Genomic DNA, 23,364 nt, shown 5'->3' with positions numbered 1-23,364 from the left:
TGTAAATTTTCTTGTTAAATTTTCTGTGATTTATGTCCAGCAGTCAGTATTTAAGTTGAAATTAAATGCCACTTTCAACACATTGAATTCCCAGATTAATTTACCTCTATCAAAAGGCCAGTTTTTTAAATAAACATCAGATGTTTCCTTATAAAAGTGCACATCTATTCACTGGAATGGTTACCTTTAGGAAGGGAAGCTCAAAGAGTGTTTGCCTGAGTAATAAGAATATTTCTGACAACGGGACTTGGCATGGATGACTGTTAAACCATTCATCTCCTTCAGTTCTCTATCGTTTCTAAGTGTTTGCTCCCTGTGGATCTATACAGTGGGATAGCAGAGAATCATAGAAGTATTTTTAAGCACTCCAATTTCATAGTGTATGCTTCACGGACAGAAGAAAATGTATTCCTCCAGCTGTTCAAGAATGAGGGCAAGGGGGAGATAAAAAGAGAAATGAAGACAGACTTAGATCTCAATCAATGTTGCAAACTTAGTGTACGTTTACCTCTAAATCCTTTTCCTTACCTCCCACATTTAATTCTATTAGAAAGTCCTTATATTTTCTCCTTGCTTAGAACCCATCATATCCCAGCCACCAAAGGTGTAGGATTCCACATAAAGTCATGAATTTACATACACATACACACAAATCCAAGCTGAGCCTTTGGTGCTGTGAAAGAGAATTTAAACATTTTAAAATGTAAAACTAAACATATTATCTGAGGTATGGCTAGGAATAAAAACAATAAAAAAGTGCAGTGAATAGGAAAAATTTAAAAGATTTCCACATTACAAATGAGATATAAACACATTTATAATTCATAAACAGCATAAAATGATTGCTTGTGTCATATTAATTAAAATAATAAAAGTAAGAAAATATGCTCAATGCAGAGGTACTTTTAAGAAAACAAACAAAAAAACGAAAGTTAACAAAATATTTTATCTGCATCAAAATATTCTTTGGAAACCAAAAATAAAAATGTATCATGTATGTTCTTTCAGGTTGATCTGTAAAAGTCAGAAAAATACATAGTCCATGTTATTTAACTTTCCGAAAATACAAAGTTCTAAATCTCCCTCAAGCATAAAGCAAAAGGCTTTATGTCTTGCTGACCTGAAGCAGTGTGCTCCCCGTATTAGTACAAAGAATTCCAGTTTCCTTCCTATCAAAAAACATTTTGTTTCAGTCACACTGAAACAAATGACGTGACTTCAATACAGGGTAAGTATAGCTGAAGCTGTGTCCAAAAATTTTTCTTCAGAACTCTGAAGACACCTATAGAAACTCCTGAGGGGAAAGAATGGTTTCTCACAAGGCCAAGAGGAATATTATCCAAAGCGAAACTTGAGTCTGTATTTCACTGTGTTGGTATTTTTCCGAGGCGCAGAAAGGGGAACCTTTGGCTTGATAGGGCTAGGTGGCTTTTTCTTTTCAGGAACAGTAACCGTGAAAGAAAGTTCTGGCTGCTCCGACTGCTTGAATCTTGGGAGAAAATGGGTAGAGATGTGCTGGGGTTTAACTCGGGGGCTGCACCCTCGTTTGGCTTTTCCTCTTTTATTCAGGGCCACATACCACTCCCGCCCTGTTTTTTCAGTTCTATGTATTGCTGAGGCATAGGTATTATAGCTGTTTTCTTGAAAACGCTCCCTGAACTTGCAGTCATCTGTGAACTTGGCCTAGGGAGGAGAAAAAAGAGGAAATGTAAGTTGTGACAATCTTTTCAGCATGTAATAAAGTATAAGTTCTTGTAGGAAAAAAATAATAATAATTTTGTTGATCTCTGTTCTTCCTACTCCATTCCTTTTTATAAAGACATGTTTGCTTATTTTAAAGTTGCTTTAAAATTACTATTTTTCTTTTTATGTTTCTACTTCATTTATCTTTGTAATACATTTCTGTTCACTACCTACTTGGTGACATAGTATCGATGAATATAAAAGTAACCGGAACTCTTGGTACATTTAAACCTTGTTACTATTGTTTAAATACTTTGAAATGTATAGTTACAAATCTTTTAACGTACTATTTTTCCTCCTAACTCACCAAGAAAATAAATAGAACGATATTACTAAGAAACAATTCCCTGGTGAAATATAAATTCCTGTTCATAGAAATGGGGTCAAAATTATTCCTTCGAAACAAGCATGCATTTTTTCAATGTTATCAGTGTGATTGAGGCTGCTGAGAGAGAAATAGCATATGGCCCCCATTAATATTGCAGGTGTTAGAGTTCTTTAGGAAAAAAAAAATGTCTCTTTACTCAGGCATTACAGGAAAGTATATTTGACTCCAAGAAGAAAAAAGTCACTGGAATTACTATGCTTTGGCCAGATCTTGCACACACACAGAATATCTGCCCTTGAAATACTTACAGAATAGTGGAAAAACAGACAAGTAGACATCCGTCATGGTGCAGCTTGATAAATGGAATTATGACAGTGGTATGCAGAGGGTACAATGACAGCATAGAGGAAGGGCATCTAAGAGGGTGGAGGTGGCCAAGAAGAGGGCAGAAAAGTCTTCCTATAAAAGGTGACATTTGAGCTGAGTCTTCAAGTACAACTAGGAATGTACTCTAACTAGCATTATAGAGGCAGACAAAATAAGAAAGGATTTTCAGGGAGAGGGAACAGGGTGTTGAAAGGTCAACATGACACTTTCAAATACTTGTAAGTAGTTCAGTGTGACCTCTACCTAGGATGCACCTGGGAAATAAGGAGATGAGCCTGACAATGTAGGTCAGCACCAGCTCTGAAAGGACTTAGTTTGCCATGTTGTGAAATTTGAAGGAATATGTGGGAGAATGGGGGAAGAGTGTGAACTTGGAATCAGACATACAATCAAAAGCCAGTGATGCCAATTAAGCTCTTAGCCTTAGCCTCCTTATCCATAACACTTACAACAACAGGGCTTTTATGAGAATCCAAAGGAGGATTCTGTAACTTTCATCAAACTTGAAAGTGTCCATAACGCCCAAAGAATTAAGAATTCCTGTACTAGTTCAGACTACCAGGTTTCATAATTTCAAGGAGTACTATTTACACAGAATTCCTATGCTTGAGAATACCAAATATTTTGTCTACTATGTATAATAGCACTAAAAGCTACATACTTCTATATCAAATCAAGAAGTTTCATATGAGAATAAAATGGCCTTTTTTCCTTGCTTTTTCTAATAATGCCAAACTTTTCTTTGGAATACTGATCATAACACTGAAATCTAAAAATCTGAATATTGCAAGGCAATCTACATAGATCCACTGTTGAAATCCACATGGAATTTGTGAGTACTGCAAGATACTGACAGTATTAGAAGCCAACCAATATCAGAGCATTTACAAGAGCACATTAACTTTATGTACGACAGTTTACTGGAGTTACTTATATTTAAGTGTAGTTCAATCAACAAAGTTCTATTTGGAGGTTATGAAGCCATATATATAGATCTTTCACAAGTTTACTGGCGAATCTTTGGATATGATCTCAAGCAGACTGAAGGCAGGTGTTTTTTGTTTTGTTTTGTTTTGTTTTTTGTTGTTATTGTTGTTGTTTGAGACAGGTTCTTGCTCTGTTGGCCAGGCAAGAGTGCAGTGGCATGAACTCGGCTCACTGCAACCTCCATCTCCCAGGCTCATGCAATTCTCCTGCCTCGGCCTCCCGAGTAGCTGAGATTACTTGTGTGTGCCACCATGCCCAGCTAATTTTTGTATTTTTAGTAGAGGTGGGGGTTTCACCATATTGGCCAGACTGGTCTCGAACTCCTGACTCCAGGTAATCTGCCCGCCTCAGCCTCCCAAAGTGCTGGGATTACAGGTGTGAGCCACTGCGCCCAGCCGAAAGCAGGTATTTTAAAGAATCACCACCTACGTATGGCATCCCTCTCACCCTGTCTTAAGATACACCTTGCCAGCCTACATTTAGGCCAGGACTGCAATGCTGACACCACTTTCAAAGATCACACATTGACTATTCCTATTTTTTTATTAGAAAGACTTGCTTACAAATTCATTGTAGATTTATCTACAGCTGCTTAGCTCTTAAAATGGCTTTCCCATTTAATTAGATAATCCCAATATTTTATTTCAAAATAAAAGCTATAGACATCTAGAATGTTTCTGGCTCTATAAACGGAAAATAAGAAGTTTAGAAAGGTGTGAAACATTTCATTAAAAAGAGTATCTGGTATATTTACCTTGTCTCAGGGTTTTTTTTCTTAAAAAGCAGTTGAATGACATTTTTGAAAATGTGTAATACATTGTGCCTTGACCTGACTTCTCTACCTCTGTTTCACAAAAATAGCAATGATTGCTTTACTCAATTTTGACAGAGTTAGGTTGTTAAAATATACCTCATTATTTAATATTTTCCTCCAACAGTGCCCAAGAAAATAAAGAAAGAACATGTCCATTTTTAATTGATGTAGATGACAGGCACACATACGCATGCACAGGTGCGTGTGCAGACACACACCACAGCATTTCTTTTTTAAAAAAACAGAAATCTATATCATTTCCATTTTAGGGTCTTTCGTATGAGTGGAACCCACCTGCCCCACCCGCTACAATTGTTTCATCTAAAATCTTTCTGTTTTCCTCCTCTTTTCCTCCAGATTCATATTCTAAAGTTCTTTCTTAAGAGGAGCCCCTTTAAGGAGATGGCTATTCGGACTTCAGATTTTTCAGAGGTCACCTAACTGTTACCCAGGGTAAAAATGTGCAGAGTCCTAAGGACCCACACACTACACACAGCCCCTCAGCTGTTCAAATCCTACATTCTATATTAATACAGGAGTAAACGCAGTTAGACTGTTTTGACTTTCTTAATTGACTTTTAATTTAATGTTTTGTCTGCAAAATTCTTCCAGCTGTGATGGAACACAGAATCATTTGAAGCAAACATTTCAGTGAATTTATTCATCTTGAAGGATCAACTCTTCCTGTTAGTCTTCCCGGTCTGGCTCAGACAAGATGGTGACCCTAAGCAGTACATCTCTGTACATAGTGTTGTGCATAGACCATCTTTATAGCAAAGAGTCATAGGTCTTAGCTAGAGGTACTAAAATACATACATTTACCATTAGAAAATTTTGGACAATAAATTTTCCAGGCTGATTTTTATTTTTTAAATCTTTTTATAAAATTATAAGAAATTCTCTAATAAAATATACACTTTTAAAATAATAGAACTCCATTATTTTTCTAGAAAAAAAAACTGAAACTAACAAACAGACTTTTTCTATAGTTAAGAGTATGATGTAGAGGGGTGAATCAAATTTCAGATAAGTTGCTGAAATCAAGACTCCTTCATTTAACTGCCTTACCACTATCAGCCACTACAGTGAAAGCAATTGTTTAAATATTTGTTTAAAAAATGTTTCATATTCATTTTTCACTAATTTATTCCACAGATATCACATGCTAGGCACTGTGCTAGGAACCACTTTTCCAGTGGAAAACAATATTGACATAGTCCTGCCCATGTTTTCATTGACTTAAATTACATTAAAATCTCTTTAATTTCTCCTTGATCTGGCAAGAATAAAAACAGGTTACATTCCATAAACCATAATCGCAAAATTAAAATGAAATGTTTAAAATCATCATTTTTTGTAGTTTAGTATATACTAATTGACCAAAAAAAAAAAAAAAACTTTAAACAAATTGAACTATTTTTTCTTGAATATCTAAATTATTACAAGGAGAGGAAACACTGCTATTAAGAGAATTAAGAACTTTTTGCTGGGCATGGTGGCTCACACCTGTAATCCCAGCACTTTGGGAGGCTGAGGCGGGCGGATCATTTGAGGTCAGGAGTTCGAGACTAGCCTGACCAACATGGTAAAACCCTCTCTGTACTAAACATACAAAGTCAACCAGGTGTGGTGGTGGGCACCTGTAGTCCCAGCTACTGGGGAGGCTGAGGCAGGAGAATCACTTGAACCTGGGAGGTGGAGGTTGCAGTGAGCTGGGATCCTACCATTGCACTCCAGCCTGGGCAATAAGAGCAAAACTCCATCTCCAGAAAAAAAAGAACATTTTCGCTAGAAGTAAACTGTCGTGGGTCTACTCATCCCTCTCACAGTGAAGGATCCATTTTAAAGAACAGGTATTTTTTTAAATGTCAAATTGAATTCAAAGAAAGCACAACTCCAATTAACTACAATATTCCAGAAATGACTAATTCTGCCAAACCGAAATTAAACAGGTCAGTTAAACCAAATAAATTATTTTCCAAATGATATTGTTTTAAAAAAAGCTCTCTAAAATCTCTTCTTGTAGTTTTGTTTCTTAGTAAATATCACGATCTATGATGATTGAGTACCTTGTATAGTATGAATTAAAGCTGTGCAATTACCGATTCTCGTGTGCAACTATAAAAGTAAATATGTAGTATATGAGATATGGAAATAGGAGTGAATTTGAACTGACACCAGTATAAACCTTGGAATTTGTGTGTATTTAATCAATTTTAATTATTTATTTCAGCTTGTTTTCTTTGATTTGCCGCTTTCTCCTGAAAAACCTTATAAAGTTAAGGGGGAAAAAAAGCCAAATCTAAATAATTAAAATGTTGTTATAGACTAATGTTATTAAATAACAAAAAGGTTATCATAGACTGTAATAAAAATAACTATAGACCAAATTTTGCTACAAACTAAGTTTCCTTGCCACATTCATCACTTCTAGTTCCCCTACCTCCTTTTAGAGCTGCCTAATTCTCATCCCTTCCCTCCACCAATGGAGCTGCCTGGGACAGGTGCCCTAAACTCAGCTCATTTATTATACTTGTGCCCCGGTACAGGGAAGCACGCACCCAGAGGGCTACTTCTTACTCTTTACTATATAAGCTGTGTAATGGCCAGTTGTAGCCCTGCCATGCTATCTCCCAGGCACAGCCATATCTCCTGCTTGGTACCAAACATTCATTCCTTCTATATCTCAGTTCCTCATACTGAGCAACAAACAAAATATACAAGTTGGTTTTAATATTACCCAAGCTGAGATAATGTAGTAAAGAACATCAACTATAGGATCTCTTTTCTTCACTTGTATAATTTCCCTTAAAATTACTCAGAGAGCAGGCTCAAATACAGCTCCCCAAGCCCTATTTCCAGAGGCTGTGTTTTTGTAAGTTTGAGGTGAGACCCTGGGCTTGATGTATCATTAACCAGCATTCTATGTGATTTTGACACCTATGAAGTAAGGACCACACCAGGCAAAACATGGAATAGCATGACTTTCTTTCTTAGGACCTTAATAATTCCACAAAGCTGGACTATTGGAGACTACTGTGTGTCAGGTAGTTACATATATAATTTAACTCATAGTAATTCCATGGCTGCTATTAGGATAGTATTATCTGATTTTTTCCGCCAGCGAAGTAAAGAATATGATCCATCTATCACCCTGCATTTATCAAGTGCCAGAATAGACCTGTGATTTAAATTGCGCCTTCTGATTCCTAGACTAAGGGTCTCCCCATAACACTATACAAACCAAAGCTATTTCCTAGGCTTTTCTTATACAGTCTTACTTGCTCTGAAGTTGCTTCCTGTTAAAATATTGATGAATGACAAGTGTCACTCTTCAAATCGTCAAAGAAATATATTACTATCTCTCACTTTCTGCTAAAATGGATTTCTGAATCTACAAGGCAATTCATCACACCCAGATTTCCTCCATAAAACAGGTCTTCTAATGACTTCCACAGTGCAAAATTGAGAGGAAACTGGCATTTACTGCAAAGGCAGAGTTTGAACCCATTTTTGTGCCTCAGTAGCTAGACATTCAATTTTACTGTATATTGAAAGTCCTTAGAGGGCAAAAAAAGAAAAAAATTCTTTTCAAATGCCTTGATCAAGCTCATGCATGGTCTTGACTGGCAGAGTGGAGTGCTTGGTAAGTTATTTTTTAATGAGGATAAGTATTGCTCAAGCCTCCATTTCCCCTTTCAGTAAATATGCTCAGCTTTAGGGGCTGCCGACTCCTCTTCACTCTGCCTGCAGTGCAGGAAGTCCAGTCTGGAGTCTTATCCCAGGCAAGCCAGCTGGCACACTCTGAAACCAGGAAAGGAGGATGTTCTAGTCCTTGCTTAGGACTGATCAAGCACACATTCCATGCCTGTTTCGTAAACTCTACAATTAGCTTTCCTTTCAAACATGATCCCCTAAAACCCTGAGAAACAAAAATAATTCCACCACATACTTCTCTCTGGATCTTTAAAATAAGCTAACATGTTTTTCCCAAAAAAGCAATGAGCTTTCTGCATACTTTATGAAGTATGCTGAAGTATACTGAAGAATACATGATAATCACCTTTTCCAAGATTTATGTTTTTAGGGAAAAATCAAGATGGACAACAGAGCTACAAAAAAAATCACAAGATTATGACCATAGGAAATCCATGCCTTTTTAAGAGGTTGAGCTTGGAAATTTTGCTTTGAAATTAGGTTCCTGGGAGAAAGGAAAACCTAGTAGATAAGGGACACCTATAAGCACACAAAGTTTGGATGTGAGGAAGAAAAGATCAGTGATAAACAGGAGTTGGGACTGGTCTGAATAATTTAAGGGTCACAGCTGCCTGACCCCAAAATCAGAAAGAAAGAGATTAAGGATTGTCAAACAGCTGCCTGAGAGCAAATTCAGGAAAATCTGTTTAAACATTAAGTGTGGAACACTTTTCAGGCAGTACTCTAACTGTTTTATATGCATTATCTTGTTTAAAACACTTAACTATCCCAATAGATTCTAACTCCAATTTTCCTTCTTTTGTAGTTGATAAACCAAGGAGTAAAAAGGTGAAGTAGAACGACACGGTTAGGAAGTGGTAGAGTAGGATTCAGCCTGGGGCAATCTAACTGTGTCTTTACCATCACACTCAAGGCCTTTGACTCCTAGTCTGGACCCACCTCAGATAAGTCCAGAAAGGCTCTCTGTGGGACTTTCAGTAAGGATGCCAACCTGGGAAGGGAGCAGGGACAGACATACGGTTAAGGCAGAAAGAGTGTTCAGTCTCAGAAGGTACCTTAGCATGGGAATGTGTTGAGAAAGAGGGTACAGGCCACAGCTGTGGCTTGGAGTAGCCCTCATGGATCTTTGGAAAGCAATTATCTCCTCCTGCTCTTGATGATTTTTGATACATTTGGACGAAGAGAAGACCATACATCCTCATCCTTGTGAAGAATGCTGAAAAACCTGCATGATAGGAATTTAGTTGCACTGCCTATTTAGAGTATGCCAATAAAAGTTTGAAGGAGAGCTGCCTGTAGATCAGGGGCTTGAATGAGTCCAGGGAGCCACACATACTTTTTTAAAATTTTTTTTATTATCCTTTAAGTTCTAGGGTACATGTGCACAATGTACAGGTTTGTTACATCTAAATGTGCCGGGCTCCAGGGGCTTGAATGAGTCCAGGGAGCCCCACACATTTAGATCACTGAAGCTCAAATAAAACTTCTCTGATGGGATTAACAAATTTAGCACAAAAATGGAATCAGCATCAGTGCTGCCTGAATCTGCTCTGGGCTACCCTTTCAGTGTGTCATATTTGTGTCTATGAACAGTAAAATATTTACTAAATGAAGATTTCTGTGAGCAAACAAGTCTCTTTTCTGTTTTGAAAGTTTATCTTGGGAGGGAGGGGTACCCTATGCAACTGTCATTGACAATGAATAACCAACGTTTGTAAAATTCTGTGGCAACACATCCCCTCTTCTCTAGATTCTAAAGTCAAGTACCGGAGACACAGGAGATGGGGGAAATGCCCGTTCAAAAAAGAGATATGAATCAAAGAGAAAAACATGTACCTAGAATGAGGAAATTTGCAACTTTAACTATAAATCTCAAATTGCCTGTTTATTTGCCTATTAAATAGAGTGCTATAAATATTCTAATGATGTGCCACAGTATTCGTTTTTATATGTAATACAAAAATATTTTCATGCACATATTAATTTCTATACACTAAGAGGTGAAAACAATGTAATTGGTTCCAAACAAAACTTAGTATCTTCTTTGAAGCTAACTTTTATTTACCAAGCACTATAGCATTTAAAGAGAAAGGGAAAATTCTAGGAGGATATAGTTCTGGTTCAATCACTTGTTAACTGTGTAACCTTGGGAAAATAATTTAACATCTATGAGACTCTTTCGTCACCTCTAATAAGATAATGTGAGCAAAAGAGCTTTTAAAGAACTATGGAAGTACATTATCTCTGCCTAGTAGCTAATTTTTAGTACTCTAATTATTATTACAAAAACTGAGGTGAATATCTACAAGTATCAATGAATATTTCTCAGTACAATGGGGGATTACTTTTCCCAGAATTCTATTAGTATTTTATATTTTTAGTTTACATTTGCTTTGTAGATAGAACCCTAAAAGTACTCTTTAAATGCCTCTGAAAAATTTTTAAATTAAAGCAACTCACAAATTACAAGTTTAATCCTAAAAGTCTATGAGTTTTTAACCTTTTTGGGGATAATGTAAAGCTGTAAAAATCAAAACTATTAACTAAATCAAATAGTCATATTTAGAGTTACAAGAACAATTTCCCGACATGTTTAACTAGAATGTGAAAACAGGAAAGAAACCAAGTGGGCATAAAACTGGTAATTGCTAGCATTAATACTATTTCTAAATTCAACGTCTTTAAAAAATAAATCACTTTATAATTTAATTAGGTTTTCACCTAAAGGAAAAGTGCTAATAAAAGCTCAGATAAGAGAAAGTGGGCTTGGATAATTGGTTTAAAAAGAATCCACATAATCATAGTGCTTAATATTTTTATCTACAATTTAGCTCAAAGTCATCAGAATGACTTTTATATCAAAGAGCTTCAGAGAGTGACAAGAGCAAGACTTGATTTGTACTGTTTAAAAGTCATTATTCTATGAAATAACTTTAGCCTGCCAAGATGAGAAAGAATAACAGATGCTGTTTTTGCATTATCTGCATTATTTCAACCAGCCATCCTTAGACATTTGGGTCAAATTTCCAGAAATTTGTTACTTGCATTTGACAGAGGAATCATGTATCTTAACCTCTCAGTTTGACCTTTCTAATTGGCTTCCATTTGTAATATGTTACTTTCTGTGGCAATTATCCTTAAGCTGTTCCAAGTTTAGTCTATTTTTTGCAAGTACTATGGCATAAATCAGAATATATTAAAAGTTAAGATTTTCCCTCAAAACAAACCAGTAAGAGAAAGTTTCTTTGTATGCACTGTGTATTATTATGAGGTTAGATTTTGAAGGTGTTTTAATCTTTTATAAACTTAAAGTAGACTGAGAAAAAGTTATTCCGTTCAGATGTGTTTAATCATTATTTTCTATTCTGTATGTGGATTTTTTTTTTTTTTTGCTTTTATCCAGCTCTCGTGAGAACTCATCTGTATGTGAATTTTAAATAATATTTTAAAATAAAATTAAATGCCTTGAGAATGATACATTGGACTATTGGACTTTGGCGACTCAGGGGGAAAGCGGAGGGGGTTGGAGATAAAAGACTACACATCGGGTACAGTGTACACCACTGGGGTGATGGGTGCACCTAAATCTCAGAAATCACCACTAAAGAACTTTTTCATGTAACCAAATACCACCTGCTCCTCAAAATCCTATTGAAATAAAAAATAAAATTAAAAAATGTAATACCCTGCTTTTTTCACAGTGATGCAGAATGTTGTCCCTTAAATAAATGAAAAAATTTTTAAAATATATTTCTATGAATACTATATTACAGCTTGTAATATAATACTATATTACAGCATAGTAACCAGCTCAAAAAATGAAATGGTAAATTGTTTAATAGTTCTTGCAATAGGCGATTTAAGAGTTTAACAAAGGATTTCCATTTATGTTGCTAAACTGATATTTTAGCAATTTATTATATTTAGATTATATTTAGATTGTTACCCTATAATAATAGGCAATACTTATTGAGCACTTATAACACACCAAATAGTATTCTTAGCACATTGCATGTATTATCTCATCGAATCCTCAAGTAACTACAGAAATTGCTCAAATTCTGTCTCTTCCAAAAGATATTAACAAATCACTTTAGATGTTAAGAAAAGTAAAATTATAAAAGTCTTACACATTAAACCAAGTGGCGTTTTCGTTGAAGTTTTTAAAGATCTATAGCATAAAATTATATATAGTAAGTTTCAATTAATTGCTATCAGTTGAAACTTTCTATAACTTTGAAAATTGAAAAAGTGATATTCTAATAATTTATTTAATAAAGACTATAATCAGGATTAAATGACTAACTTTAAAGAATAATTGCTTTCAAAATGTTTTAATGTGAAGAAAATAAGTATGCCAGAGAAAAAGCATAAAGCACCTTTAAGTGCCATGTGTATATACTAACACAAATAAATAGAATCTGTGAGTGGGAAAACTAAGCTGAACGTATTTTATTATCTTTAAAATGTTTTAATACTTCCCAGGTAATGGAAACTTTCACAACAAAGCAAATAAATAGTTTGTGAACTGATCACAATAAAACTGGTCTGAATAAATTTTTGAGAATGCAAAATTAGTTTTCATAGTATTAAGAAGTCATTATTTTTGATGTGACAAAAATACAAGATAAAAATTCTTCAAATTAATTAAATAAAATTTGTCTATGAAAGTCACAGTCTTCTAATTATTGATTTCTTCCCTCCCTACTTGTTAATATGAAAATATTTTACATCACTGAGACCCAATTTTTGGTATTATGAGTAGCTTGTAAAATTAAGTAAGAACCTCATCTACTTAGCACAAACACAATCACTATAAACTTGTAAGTTTAAAATGTGGTGAAATATATTATTGCCACGTTTCTTCTTATGTGGGCCACTTCTAAGAAATAAGTGGATGGCTACCCCTTTGAGAACGCTATTTTCAAATACACTTAGGCTTAAACTTTTTGTAGACTCTATAATATCTTTTTAAGTAAATTAAATATTTAAATTATTACTTCTAGAAGCACACAAAATTCTCTTGGTTAAATGTAAATATGCTTTTTAAATAACTAAGTTCTTTGGGCAAATTGTCTTACCTACGAACTTGGAAAATTATTCTGTTTTACAAATGTAAAATCTTTATAGCACCTTTAACAAATATAAAGTGGTTCTACTTACACTTGCATGGAGTTTTCCTTTTTTTGACATCGCTAAAAATTTGTTGCTGAAAACTCCTCGTATTCCTACAATCCCCTGAGACACAGCAAATATTTCCAAAATACCTAGGATGACAGAAATCCCAAAATAAAACACAGGCTCTTCTTTATGTCACTGTGAAGAATTAAATTTCTACATAGATTCTTTCCATTCTTTATTATTGTGATTTAAAAAAAGAACTTAGTATTTAACATCCTTATTTTTCATGACATTTACTATGTTAAAAACAAAGAAGGCTAGGATTCAAGTGTTCATTTAAAATAATTTCAAGATTCAAAAATTTGATTCTACTTCATCAGTAATTATTTGGACAAATAAGTCGCTTTTAGTAAACAATGAGCAGGAAGTTTTTTCAGGTTTTAAAGAAATTAAAAAGACATTTAAAAAATGTTTTGCAAAATAATTCTTCTCCATTATTTCTTCATCCAAGGTAATACACTACTTTGAATATTAAAGCACAAATCTGTGCTCAAGACTAGTATAACTATTTGAAAGTCTGGAAAATAATACTTATTTACATTAAATAAATTCCTCTACTCTAATTATCATGGTTATAATGGTAGTTACAAATAAACATATACCATGCTCAGTCTTTTAGTGACTGCATTTAAAGACTACATGTAAGATACTGAAAGCATTATAAATAAAATTATTGGTTCAATGAAATGTTTAATGGATTATGCTTTGAGACATCTTGCACTTTGAATCATTTCCTAGAAAAAAATTAATGAGATAATTTATTACATTATTGTTTATATTTTGTATTTCATAGTTAGCATTATGAAGTCAATGTTTCTCTGTCTCCTACAGTAATTTCAAAGTTCACATCCACTGGATCAAGAGAATTACCACCAAAGTTCATAGAGTAGTTTAATAAGATAAAACACATAGTCTGCACTTAATTAGAAAGCCTACTTATTTAATATAAATTATGTATTATATATGAACATGAAAAGAGCACAATGTTTTTTTATTAGTTGTCTATTTCAAAATTTTTTAAAAGAGATTTTTAGCTCAATAGAGCTAAAAAGGGACCTGTCTTAGAAAGGAAGAAGGGAAGTCAGGTGCAGTACCTCACGCCTGTAATTCCAGCACTTTGGGAGGCTGAGGCTGAAGGATCGCCTGATACCAGGAGTTCAAGACCATCCTGGTCAAAATAGTGACACTGCATCCCTACTTTTAAAAAGGAAAAGAAGGAAGGAAGGAAGAAAAGAAGGAAATAAAGAAGAGAGGGGAAGGAAAAAAGCACATCTCAATATTTCCATCTATAATATTCTGAGCATATATACTAATTAGGATATCTCAATAGGACTCTGCCAAATAGAGAAATTCATCAGATTTTCTTGAAATAGCAAACTCTCCCTGCAGTCTTTGAGGCACATATAAAATTATTCTGCTTACCAAAAACAAGAAATATTTTATAAAATTGAGCATTTATATTGTGCAATGTGAGCTAACATCTATAATTCTAGCAAGCATTGCTGTTTATTTATACAACTTGGTTTCTTAAAAAACTTGATTAGAAAGTTTATGTGAAAAAGGGGATAACTGAGCAACTTTTTTAAAAATAAATGTTTTTAACCCAAAGTAAATAAAACACACCTTAGGGAAACTGCAGGTACCAGTTCATTAATAGGTGTTTCTTTAAATTGAAAAACAAAAACCAAAAACTATTGGAAGCTACTTTTGCTGTTAGAAGGAAACTGGAAAAGAAAGAAAAACAAAACCACTAGTGTCGTATAAATCCTTTCCTTCAAACAGTTTTTAAATGATATTTATAATAGAGTTTATTATAAACATTATTTGAGTGTGCTTCTAAACATTTAGAAGCAGTATCATTTTATCAAATATTAACAAAACATACCAAATGCTTTGTGAAGTTAAATACTCTACACAGATGTAATATGTTATAATAATATTATTACTAAAGCACGACTATAACAGTGATACCAAGTTAAATTTCTATCAGAATTATGGAATTATATTGAGAATAGCATTAATGATTTTAGATATTTGGGAGATGGGGATGTGATTGTGAATATTTATGTAAACATGTATATTCAAAAATGGGAAAGAAAGAAAGTAAGAAATTGTATATGTGTGGAATGATAGATACAAAAGGGACAACACGGAGTTGATAGAGGAGAGATTTGGTTATATATTTACTCCAATTTATTCATGGTGCTAAATTGTTAGAGGCTTTTAATCCCATTCTTTGGAAAATTATCTGGTTTTGAACATGCAGATATATTGTATATTAATGAAAAAATACATGGTAGAGTAAAAGATAAAAGTCTCATAAGTGTATGTGTTTGTATGCTAACTTTTAAGATGTTGAGATTAAAAAGGCTTTATAAATATTTGTTTTAATAGAAATACTACTGCTTTGCTTAAATAAATAGTTTCTGATAATTAGCTTATTCTCTTTTTAAACAAATATCCATTTAGATGCATTTAACTTGTATTTCAATACAGTGTACACTCTGTGTGTAAATATTATATACAATTTGCATGCAATGTATTTTAAATATGGAGAAGATGAAATAATATATGTGAAAGTGTTATTATTGTGTTACATATTGCAGGGTTTCTTCTTAAAAGTTCCAGGATAAAAATGACATATTGCCTGAGAGTTAAAGGATTTTACAACTTTAAGAAAATTATCTTTAACTGAAAGCTTAAAAATACACTTTACATGTATCATTCTATTTAATATTATAAAGAATGAAGGAGATACAAGAGATGAGGTTAGATGAATGAATTATTTTTCACATGGGTGACTTTGGTATTGATCTTCTAAATCTTACTATAATTATGACCTAATATTAAGAACACTGTTATGATCATAATTTCCAAAGTAATGTCAGCAGTGATTTCACAATGCCTTATTTTCTGGAGCAGATTCAACGAGTCTCACAGTTCAGTTTCCTGCCCTCCTCCCCAAAATATCACAGGCCTATTGATTTTACTATGACAAATCTCAGTAACTCATTCAGGAATTCTACGTAATTTTTTAAACTCATGTGCCTTAAATCACAAATATATAAGTTTCAGAAAACATTTCTCTGACACTGATTTTTTTTTTAATTTCAGCAATTTTCTGACCTTTACCATCGGGAGTCACATATATTAAATTTGATGGAAACTTACGATTCTCCTTATGGATGCCAAGGCAGTATTTCTCAGGAAAATTGTGGAAGGCCAAGCTTGTCTCATAGATAGTATATAGTCAATGACTGTTTGCTAAATTTGACTGCCTTCTTTTATCCTCTCACTACCTCTCTTTTCGCTCATCAGGACACCCTGTGCATACACAAGTATGGACAGGTGTCTTAGTACTCTCCTGCTACTGTGGCCTTCTCCTGCTCGAGAAGGCATGTGGTGGAGGGGTGGCTCAGTGTAAATAAATTCACATTAAAGTGCTACTGACAGTGTGTTATTTTTCTTAAGGCATTCCCATTTAAGAGGGTCAAAGGAAGAGGAGAATGCTTAACAGAAGGAATTATTCTCTCTTTGTGGAATTTCAGCATTGACACCCAAGCTGAAGAAGGCAAGAATGTCTTGGTGTCTCTCAGCTTATACACACAGTCAATTCCACTTATGCATTATGATGTAAGTTCACTTCCATAAAAACAAATTCTAGATTTTTGACTTAGTCCTCTGCAGATTTCTTAATATAATAGGGCTTTATTGATAGTGGTTGATACAATTATACAAATTTTTCCTTTTTCTCTCTTTTGTTAATGAATAAAATATAGAAAAGCACAGATATTCAATGTATTCAGAAGCTTTCAACAACTCATCTGAAAATCCCCAGAGAAAAATATTTTAAAACTGAAGTTTCTCTACTTGCATCCACAAAGTAACAGATATGCTGTGCCAAGTTATCAAATCTGAATCTTGAAATATTCAGTTTAGCAGTCTTCACTGATTAAATTAGCAACTGAAATTTTCCACTTGATTTTTCTGCATAGTAGATATAGATTCTGATTTATCTAGGCTTGGAGTCTAATGACTCCACATGACCCCAAAATTGGTAGTGAATTTAGATTTTTTTTAAAAGGAGTAACATTGACGATTCTATTAGCCAAAATATGTGCTTGGAATTTTCATATTTTATGTAAACGCTTTGAGTCTGTATAGCCAAAGCCTTAAACTTTTCTTCCCTAAACTGACAACTACTTAATTGCCTATTCTTCAGTGGCCCAAGGTAAGTCAACAGAAGCACTGTATTGAAATTAAACTTGAAGGCGTATAAATTAATGCAAACCCTTTTTTCCATGCAATAGTTGGGTCATCTATCTTTTCTTGTTCTTATTTCTTCATTTTTCCACAGTATTTCCTCATAATAAGGATTTATATACAATGAGCTTAATTTCATTTTCTGTCTTCAAAACTTGGGATAACTATTGTATAAGAGAAGCTAAGAATATATTAATTGGTCCATGTAAACTAAACAAGTTATATTTAAAAGTCCATGGCCATGGTGTACTTCTCATGGTGAAACCAGAAAATATTTGCAATTTGAAAAAAAAAAAAAAAAGCTTACTGTCAAATAATAGTTGTGAAACACATATGATTATCTGTTCTATCAGACAAATACTACAGAATATTATTAGGTTTAAAATAACTTGTTAGAATGCAGTTTCATGGCAAAGCTTTGACTTTTCTGAAGTATCAGGTTTGTAACAAAAAGAATATGTTTTCTGTCATCGCTGACTCACAGACAGTAGAATTAGAGGATGAGAACAAACTGAGGTATCCTCTATGGCCCTTGATCCAGCCCTCTCAGCCTCTCTTAGGAGATTTAAACACATTTCCTCACATACTCTAAGAAAGGTCATGACCAACACCTTAGTTTACATGAATGTCAGGAAACATCAAATGCTGCCTTCAAAGAGGTAAATGACCGATTGTAATTAGCTAGCTTCTGTTTCTCTTTTACAGCTAGATAATGGCAGAGATCCATGTTAAATTCCCAAATTACATGCAAATTCTGCATTGATCAATGAGAGTAAAAATTTTATGAAGTAGTATTAGACACTTCAAATATCACAAAGCAGAAAATCACTATGATTTGAATATTTGTTATGCTTTCTTCTAGGGAAAAAAAAAAAAACTCTATGGGAGATAAACACAAAAGTAACCAAAATATCGTGCTTAATGAGATAGGTATCTTATATTGGGTACATGATTTATGGCATGAATGAAAGCAAGTCATGTGAAAGACACAGAAACTAAACTCTGAAAGGTTATTGTAAACAGGAATAAATTAGGAAAAAGTTTAAATTAAGTTTTTTGTTGGCACTGTTTTAGGACACGTCCCTGTTCTCTTGTAGATATCTTTCAACATGGATTTTAAAAGAAAATGTACACTTTACATACTGGGTAGTGGTCAATGTCTTGTTTATCTGGGTGCATTCTTTTTGATCTGCTCTTGTTTTCCCCCCTTTGCTTTTCTACAACATCCCCTCTAGCAAGGCCTAAGCTGTAAAACTATCTTTGTCTCATGTCGTGTCTTCTTAGAGAAGAGATGGTTAATATCCTGGGAATGAGCCTTGCTTTCCGAGATCTCTAGCACACCTACAGCCTCCCCAGAAGCATTATCTGAGCTCCCTGGGCTCCAACCTGCTGCTTGCTGCGTGGTAGTTTGGGGTCCTCCCTTGAGCTCACAGAAGTTGGTGCTGATTCCTGGATAAATCACAAGAAGAACAGAAGAGAGAAAGTTTTCTTGTAAGAGAGAAGGAAAGGTTGCTGGAAGTGGGAATAAGCTGTAATGGTTAATGGAGTCAAGAGATGGTTGAGACAAAGTGAGAAAGACAAATAGAAATAAATAGATGTTCCTGGTTATTCCTCAAATCTCAGAAAATTCCCCTTCACCCCAACAGATCTTGCCCTTTATCCCTCAAATGAGCAGTTATTCGATGAGCGAAATAAACTCTAAAATATGAAAATAGGTTCCTCTCAGGAGTGTGAGGGGAGCCCTGGGACTCAGTGGTGCGTGCCCAGAGGGCCCTCTGGTCAGCTGGGCGCTCCAGGCCCCCTCACCACGTGCGCAGCAGGCTGCTGAATCAGCGAGACCAGATAGACTAGACAGGCGCAGGGGGTCGGGCATAGACCTGCTTTTCTCTCAGCATGAACCATCAGGTCTTCCACATTAGGCCCCCTTAACCCACGGGAGGAGGCTAGCCAGCCTACCGCCTTACCCACTTGCGCGCCTCCGACCCCGCTCTGGAGACTGGTGGCTGCCAAATTTTCAGCCCGCCGGTGGCGTCCACGCTCCTCTGGAGCCTGTGTAGTAAGAAGGAGCCCAGTGGCCCGTGGAGTCGTTGGTCTGAGATGGAGCAAGTTAGGAACATCTAGGAGCAACCAGGCTGACACTGAAAGACAGGTGACTGTGCGCGCTGCTGTCTCCTGGCTACATTTCCACTCTCCCTGGGTACCTAACAGGCCCTGGCTGGGGCTCTGCCTGGTGGACCAACCCGCGCTGGAAGGGCGATCTGGCCCTACTGAACAAAAACCCCACAGAGATCTCTCCACTCCTACACACAGCCCCAAATCACCTCTGCCCCCAGCTGCCTACAGGCAGTGAAGAGAAACCAGAGGAGTGGCTGAGATGGTCTGGAAACATAAATGGGGTGGAAGGGAAGAGGAGATGAGAAAGGAAAAAAGAGCGCATGCTAAAAGAAAAAAACTCAGAGGGAAAATTTAAAACTTTGTTTATAAAAAGTCCTACAAAATTTGCACCCCTACCAAATTTAACCTCTGCGTTTCTTCTAAAATAAAGAACTTTCCCCTAACTGTTCTTGGGAACCAAAGGACTTAAACTGTTCTTGGGAACCACTCTCCTAACACAGTGTAGTCATGGTCTCAAGATACTAAACGTTGTTAAATCCAGCTCTGGAGTTAGTAATTTCAATGTTCATCACGCCTGCCTCTCTAAACGTGTCCAGTTTTCCAGAGCACAATCTTCTTCCAAGCAGGAATGTCTGGTGTCCCCTAGTTATCTGTCTGTCTATCTATCTGTCTATCTATCTATCTATCTATCTATCTATCTATCTATCTATCTATCTATCTATCTATATCTGTCTATCTTGTGTCTCTATATACCTATGTGTATACATCGTATACATACACATATATACATATATGCATATACATATACAATATTAATTTGAAGTTTATGGTAGCGGTTGGAAGAGGCAAGTATTTGGGATTTGATTCTTCTTTTTAAAAAATAACTTCAGTTACGGATAGGGAGAAGGGCTGCACTTTGATGCCTAATGAAAAATGCCAGGCTAGTTCATAAGCAGAAGGTAAACAAATTGAACGAGAAGAAATGAGATTTTTTGTTCTCTCTCGTCATGGCTGGAGACTCGTCTTTGAGGCTAGGGCAAACTGGAAACAAGGTACCCGTCTGGGCACCAACCTCTAGGTAACATACACCTCAGAAATCGCAATTCCTCATGACCAGGAGAGGGGTGCGTGTGCGAACGCCATATAGATGCATCTCCACCCAACCCGCCCAGCTGTTTCTGAGTATCAGCTGGTCCCAGTGGCCTGGGCTCAGGAAGGTGCGCCTGTGGCCCGGGGGAATACCTGCTGTCCCTCCTGAATCTTCCGCTGCCCGCCTAGGACGGGTTTTGTAGGAGAGCGAGTAACTTACTTAACATATTGGCTTCGTGGGAGCCGTTGACTTTGCCATCCGGGTAGATCTGCAGATGGAAACCGATGCCTACTCTGCAGTAGAGGCTGCCGGTCCGGCGCCCCGAGGGGCTCCACTGGAAACTGCTCTGCTCCAAGCCACTTCCTTGGCTGCCCAGAGAAGCTGCGGGGGAGGAGGAGGCAGAAGAGGAAGACATAGCGCTACTGCTGCTCTGTCTGCTGCTAGAGCCTCTAGAGTTCCTATCAGTGGCAGCGGGTCCGAGTTGCCCTTTGGGGACCAGACGCTTCTCCCCGTGAGCCCAGGCGTTGAGGATCAGGTGGCTGAAGAAGAGGAGGAGGAGGAAGGACAAGCTCATTCTTCCAGCCGCGGGGGTCCTAAGTGCATCTTGCAGGGCTGATTCTGGGCTCTGTGGCCCCTCTGCGGCTGCGTGCCTCTGGCGCTGCTCGCCTCGCCGCACCGGGTGGACATAGCCTCTGGGAAGAGAAGGGGAGAGGGGGAGAGAGAGGCCACCGGAGCGGATCTCCGCACTGGCACCGGGATATTTATAACGCCAGTGATCTCACTGCTCAGTGCACGCCTGCGAAGCTTCCCCTCACCCGCGGCTTTGTGTACTCACTGGCCGATGCGGGGAGGGAGCCTCGCGGTCTCGGAGGCGGGGGATGTGAAGGAGGGGGGAGATCCGAGCAAGTGAGTGGGAGGAGAAGCTGGACTGAGAGAACCTGCGCCCCGGACGCTGGGTGCGCCCATACCAGGGCCACGCGCCCCAGCATTTCTCACAGGTCGCGCGGCCACCCGGCTTCCCCTATTAGGGCCAGAGCCGCGTGGAAAGGAGCTCGGAGTGAGCAGCTGAGTCCTCCAGGGGCAGCTACAGAAACGGGGGTGTTGAAATGTGGAAATGGATCCTCGTCCTCTCCCACCTCTACAGCACACTTGTGACTGGGCGACGCACTCTTGCCCCCCAGGACACGATTTTCAGGTTCTCCTCTCTTTGCCCTGTAAACCCTGCTATCTTGTCCTCTCCCCGGGAGCCCTTCGAGAACCGCGTCCCGCCAGGAGATCGCACTGCTTCTAAGGCTTTCGGCGTTGGAAAACCAAACAGGGATTCGCAGCCCAACTTGGGAAGCCTTTGGTGTGGCGCGGTTGGGGGAGAAGGCTGTTGTTGTTGTTGTTGCTGTTGTTGTTGTTGTTACCGATTTATTAAAGAGCTAAGGAATGGGTTTATTCGGCGTTTAAAACGCCACCCTGAGTCATCAGGCCACGACTGGAGCTGCTTTCTTGTTGGAAACTCTCGGCTGCGCTGAACATTATGACGAATTTATTTTTCCTTCTGGGAAGCTCTCGGTCTGTGTTCGTGAGAGTGAAGGCACTCGCACCACTGCGCCCGGACCGGGGAAAGAGGGGCAGGGGCTGGCCACCAGCACATGTGACTGACCGCCCAGTTGTCCTCTTTCGCCCCAGGATCCCCGTGGCAGGAAGGATTAGTTAACTGCTCGCTTTAGCTTACTCAGACCTGCCATTGACTGAGGGACCGACCCCAACGAATAATTAATGATGTGCGCCCTGGATTTCAACCTCAGGAAACCTGAGAACGGAGAATTTCCTTGAGAACGGAGAATTTCCCTGTACACAACGCCCCCAGACTGTTATTTATCTGGGAAATACACCTGACTTGCATTCTTGGAATGTTTCTGTCTAAAAACATATTTGAAACTTTCAACTAAGCTATAATACATTATTCATTGGTTTATGAAACGGCCCGTGTTATTGACTGATAAGGTCAATTCAAATGAGCCAAGGTTGATACTAAGAAACGGCCTTATCCATTATTGAGTACCTGCTTAAGGTTTTCCATCTCAATAATGAAAAGCATATAAAACGAATGTAGAATTTTCAGGTTTGTAATCTTCCACCGCCAGAGTAGTTAACATCAAAGAACTTGTAAAACAGAAAGTTACCTGGAAAGTGTAGTAAAACCACTGTGATAAAGAGGACATCACACATAGATGTGCACAACATGGGCACACTACATGAGATACTGTCCAGGACTGAACACATCCCCTCCCCACTGTTCTAGGCTCAAGTTATGTACTTCTCCCTTAACTAGGGTGGGTAGGCAGATCCTTACAAGGCAACCCTAAAAGTAGACTTTGAGAACAGTCACAGTATCTCTCAGAATGGTCTACTTGACTGAAATCACCTTCTTCTGGGGTGGATGATTGTAGGATGGTTCTGAACCTGGGTGCTGTTCCTTCTTCAGTCTGTGGCAAAGCTGTCAGGGTTTAAGCTACATTGCTGCTGCTGAATGCCATTTGTAAGTTTCCCCATGCCATGCAAATACACAGCCCATTCCTCAAGTGATGAAGATTCTCCAAAGCAAATTCAGTTGCTTGTTTCTCCCTTTCCTTTTCCCCAGGAGTCTGCTGAAAGAGGACAAGAGTGGTTCCTGCCCCAGCTGCATTATCAACCCCCTGTCTAAACCCAGGAGGTCAAGAGGACTCTAGGGCCCAGTTTCTGGAGCTG

At 37.3% G+C, this 23,364-nt stretch overlaps 1 protein-coding gene across 2 annotated transcripts; it reads right to left on the bottom strand.

The window, feature by feature from the left end:
* Positions 1-671: 671 nt before the first annotated feature.
* On the bottom strand, positions 672-21,475 carry FGF5 (fibroblast growth factor 5). 2 transcript variants are annotated; one of them, XM_011941740.1, is made up of 3 exons: positions 20,845-21,475; positions 13,140-13,243; positions 672-1,683 (listed from the first exon to the last, which is right to left on the bottom strand). In XM_011941740.1, exons 1-3 carry the CDS (start codon positions 21,197-21,199, stop codon positions 1,336-1,338), a joined length of 807 nt encoding a protein of 268 aa, XP_011797130.1. In that variant the 5' UTR covers positions 21,200-21,475; the 3' UTR covers positions 672-1,335. The 2 variants fall into 2 exon arrangements, with proteins under 2 accessions (XP_011797130.1, XP_011797131.1); XM_011941741.1 differs by lacking the exon at positions 20,845-21,475 and adding an exon at positions 19,385-19,685.
* Positions 21,476-23,364: the final 1,889 nt, after the last annotated feature.

Source organism: Colobus angolensis, unplaced genomic scaffold, assembly GCF_000951035.1.
Source record: "Colobus angolensis palliatus isolate OR3802 unplaced genomic scaffold, Cang.pa_1.0 Scaffold200, whole genome shotgun sequence".
In the NCBI taxonomy this organism is placed as follows: domain Eukaryota; kingdom Metazoa; phylum Chordata; class Mammalia; order Primates; family Cercopithecidae; genus Colobus; species Colobus angolensis.
Note: the sequence above shows the minus strand (reverse complement) of the source record. Positions and strands in the feature narration are given on the sequence as shown.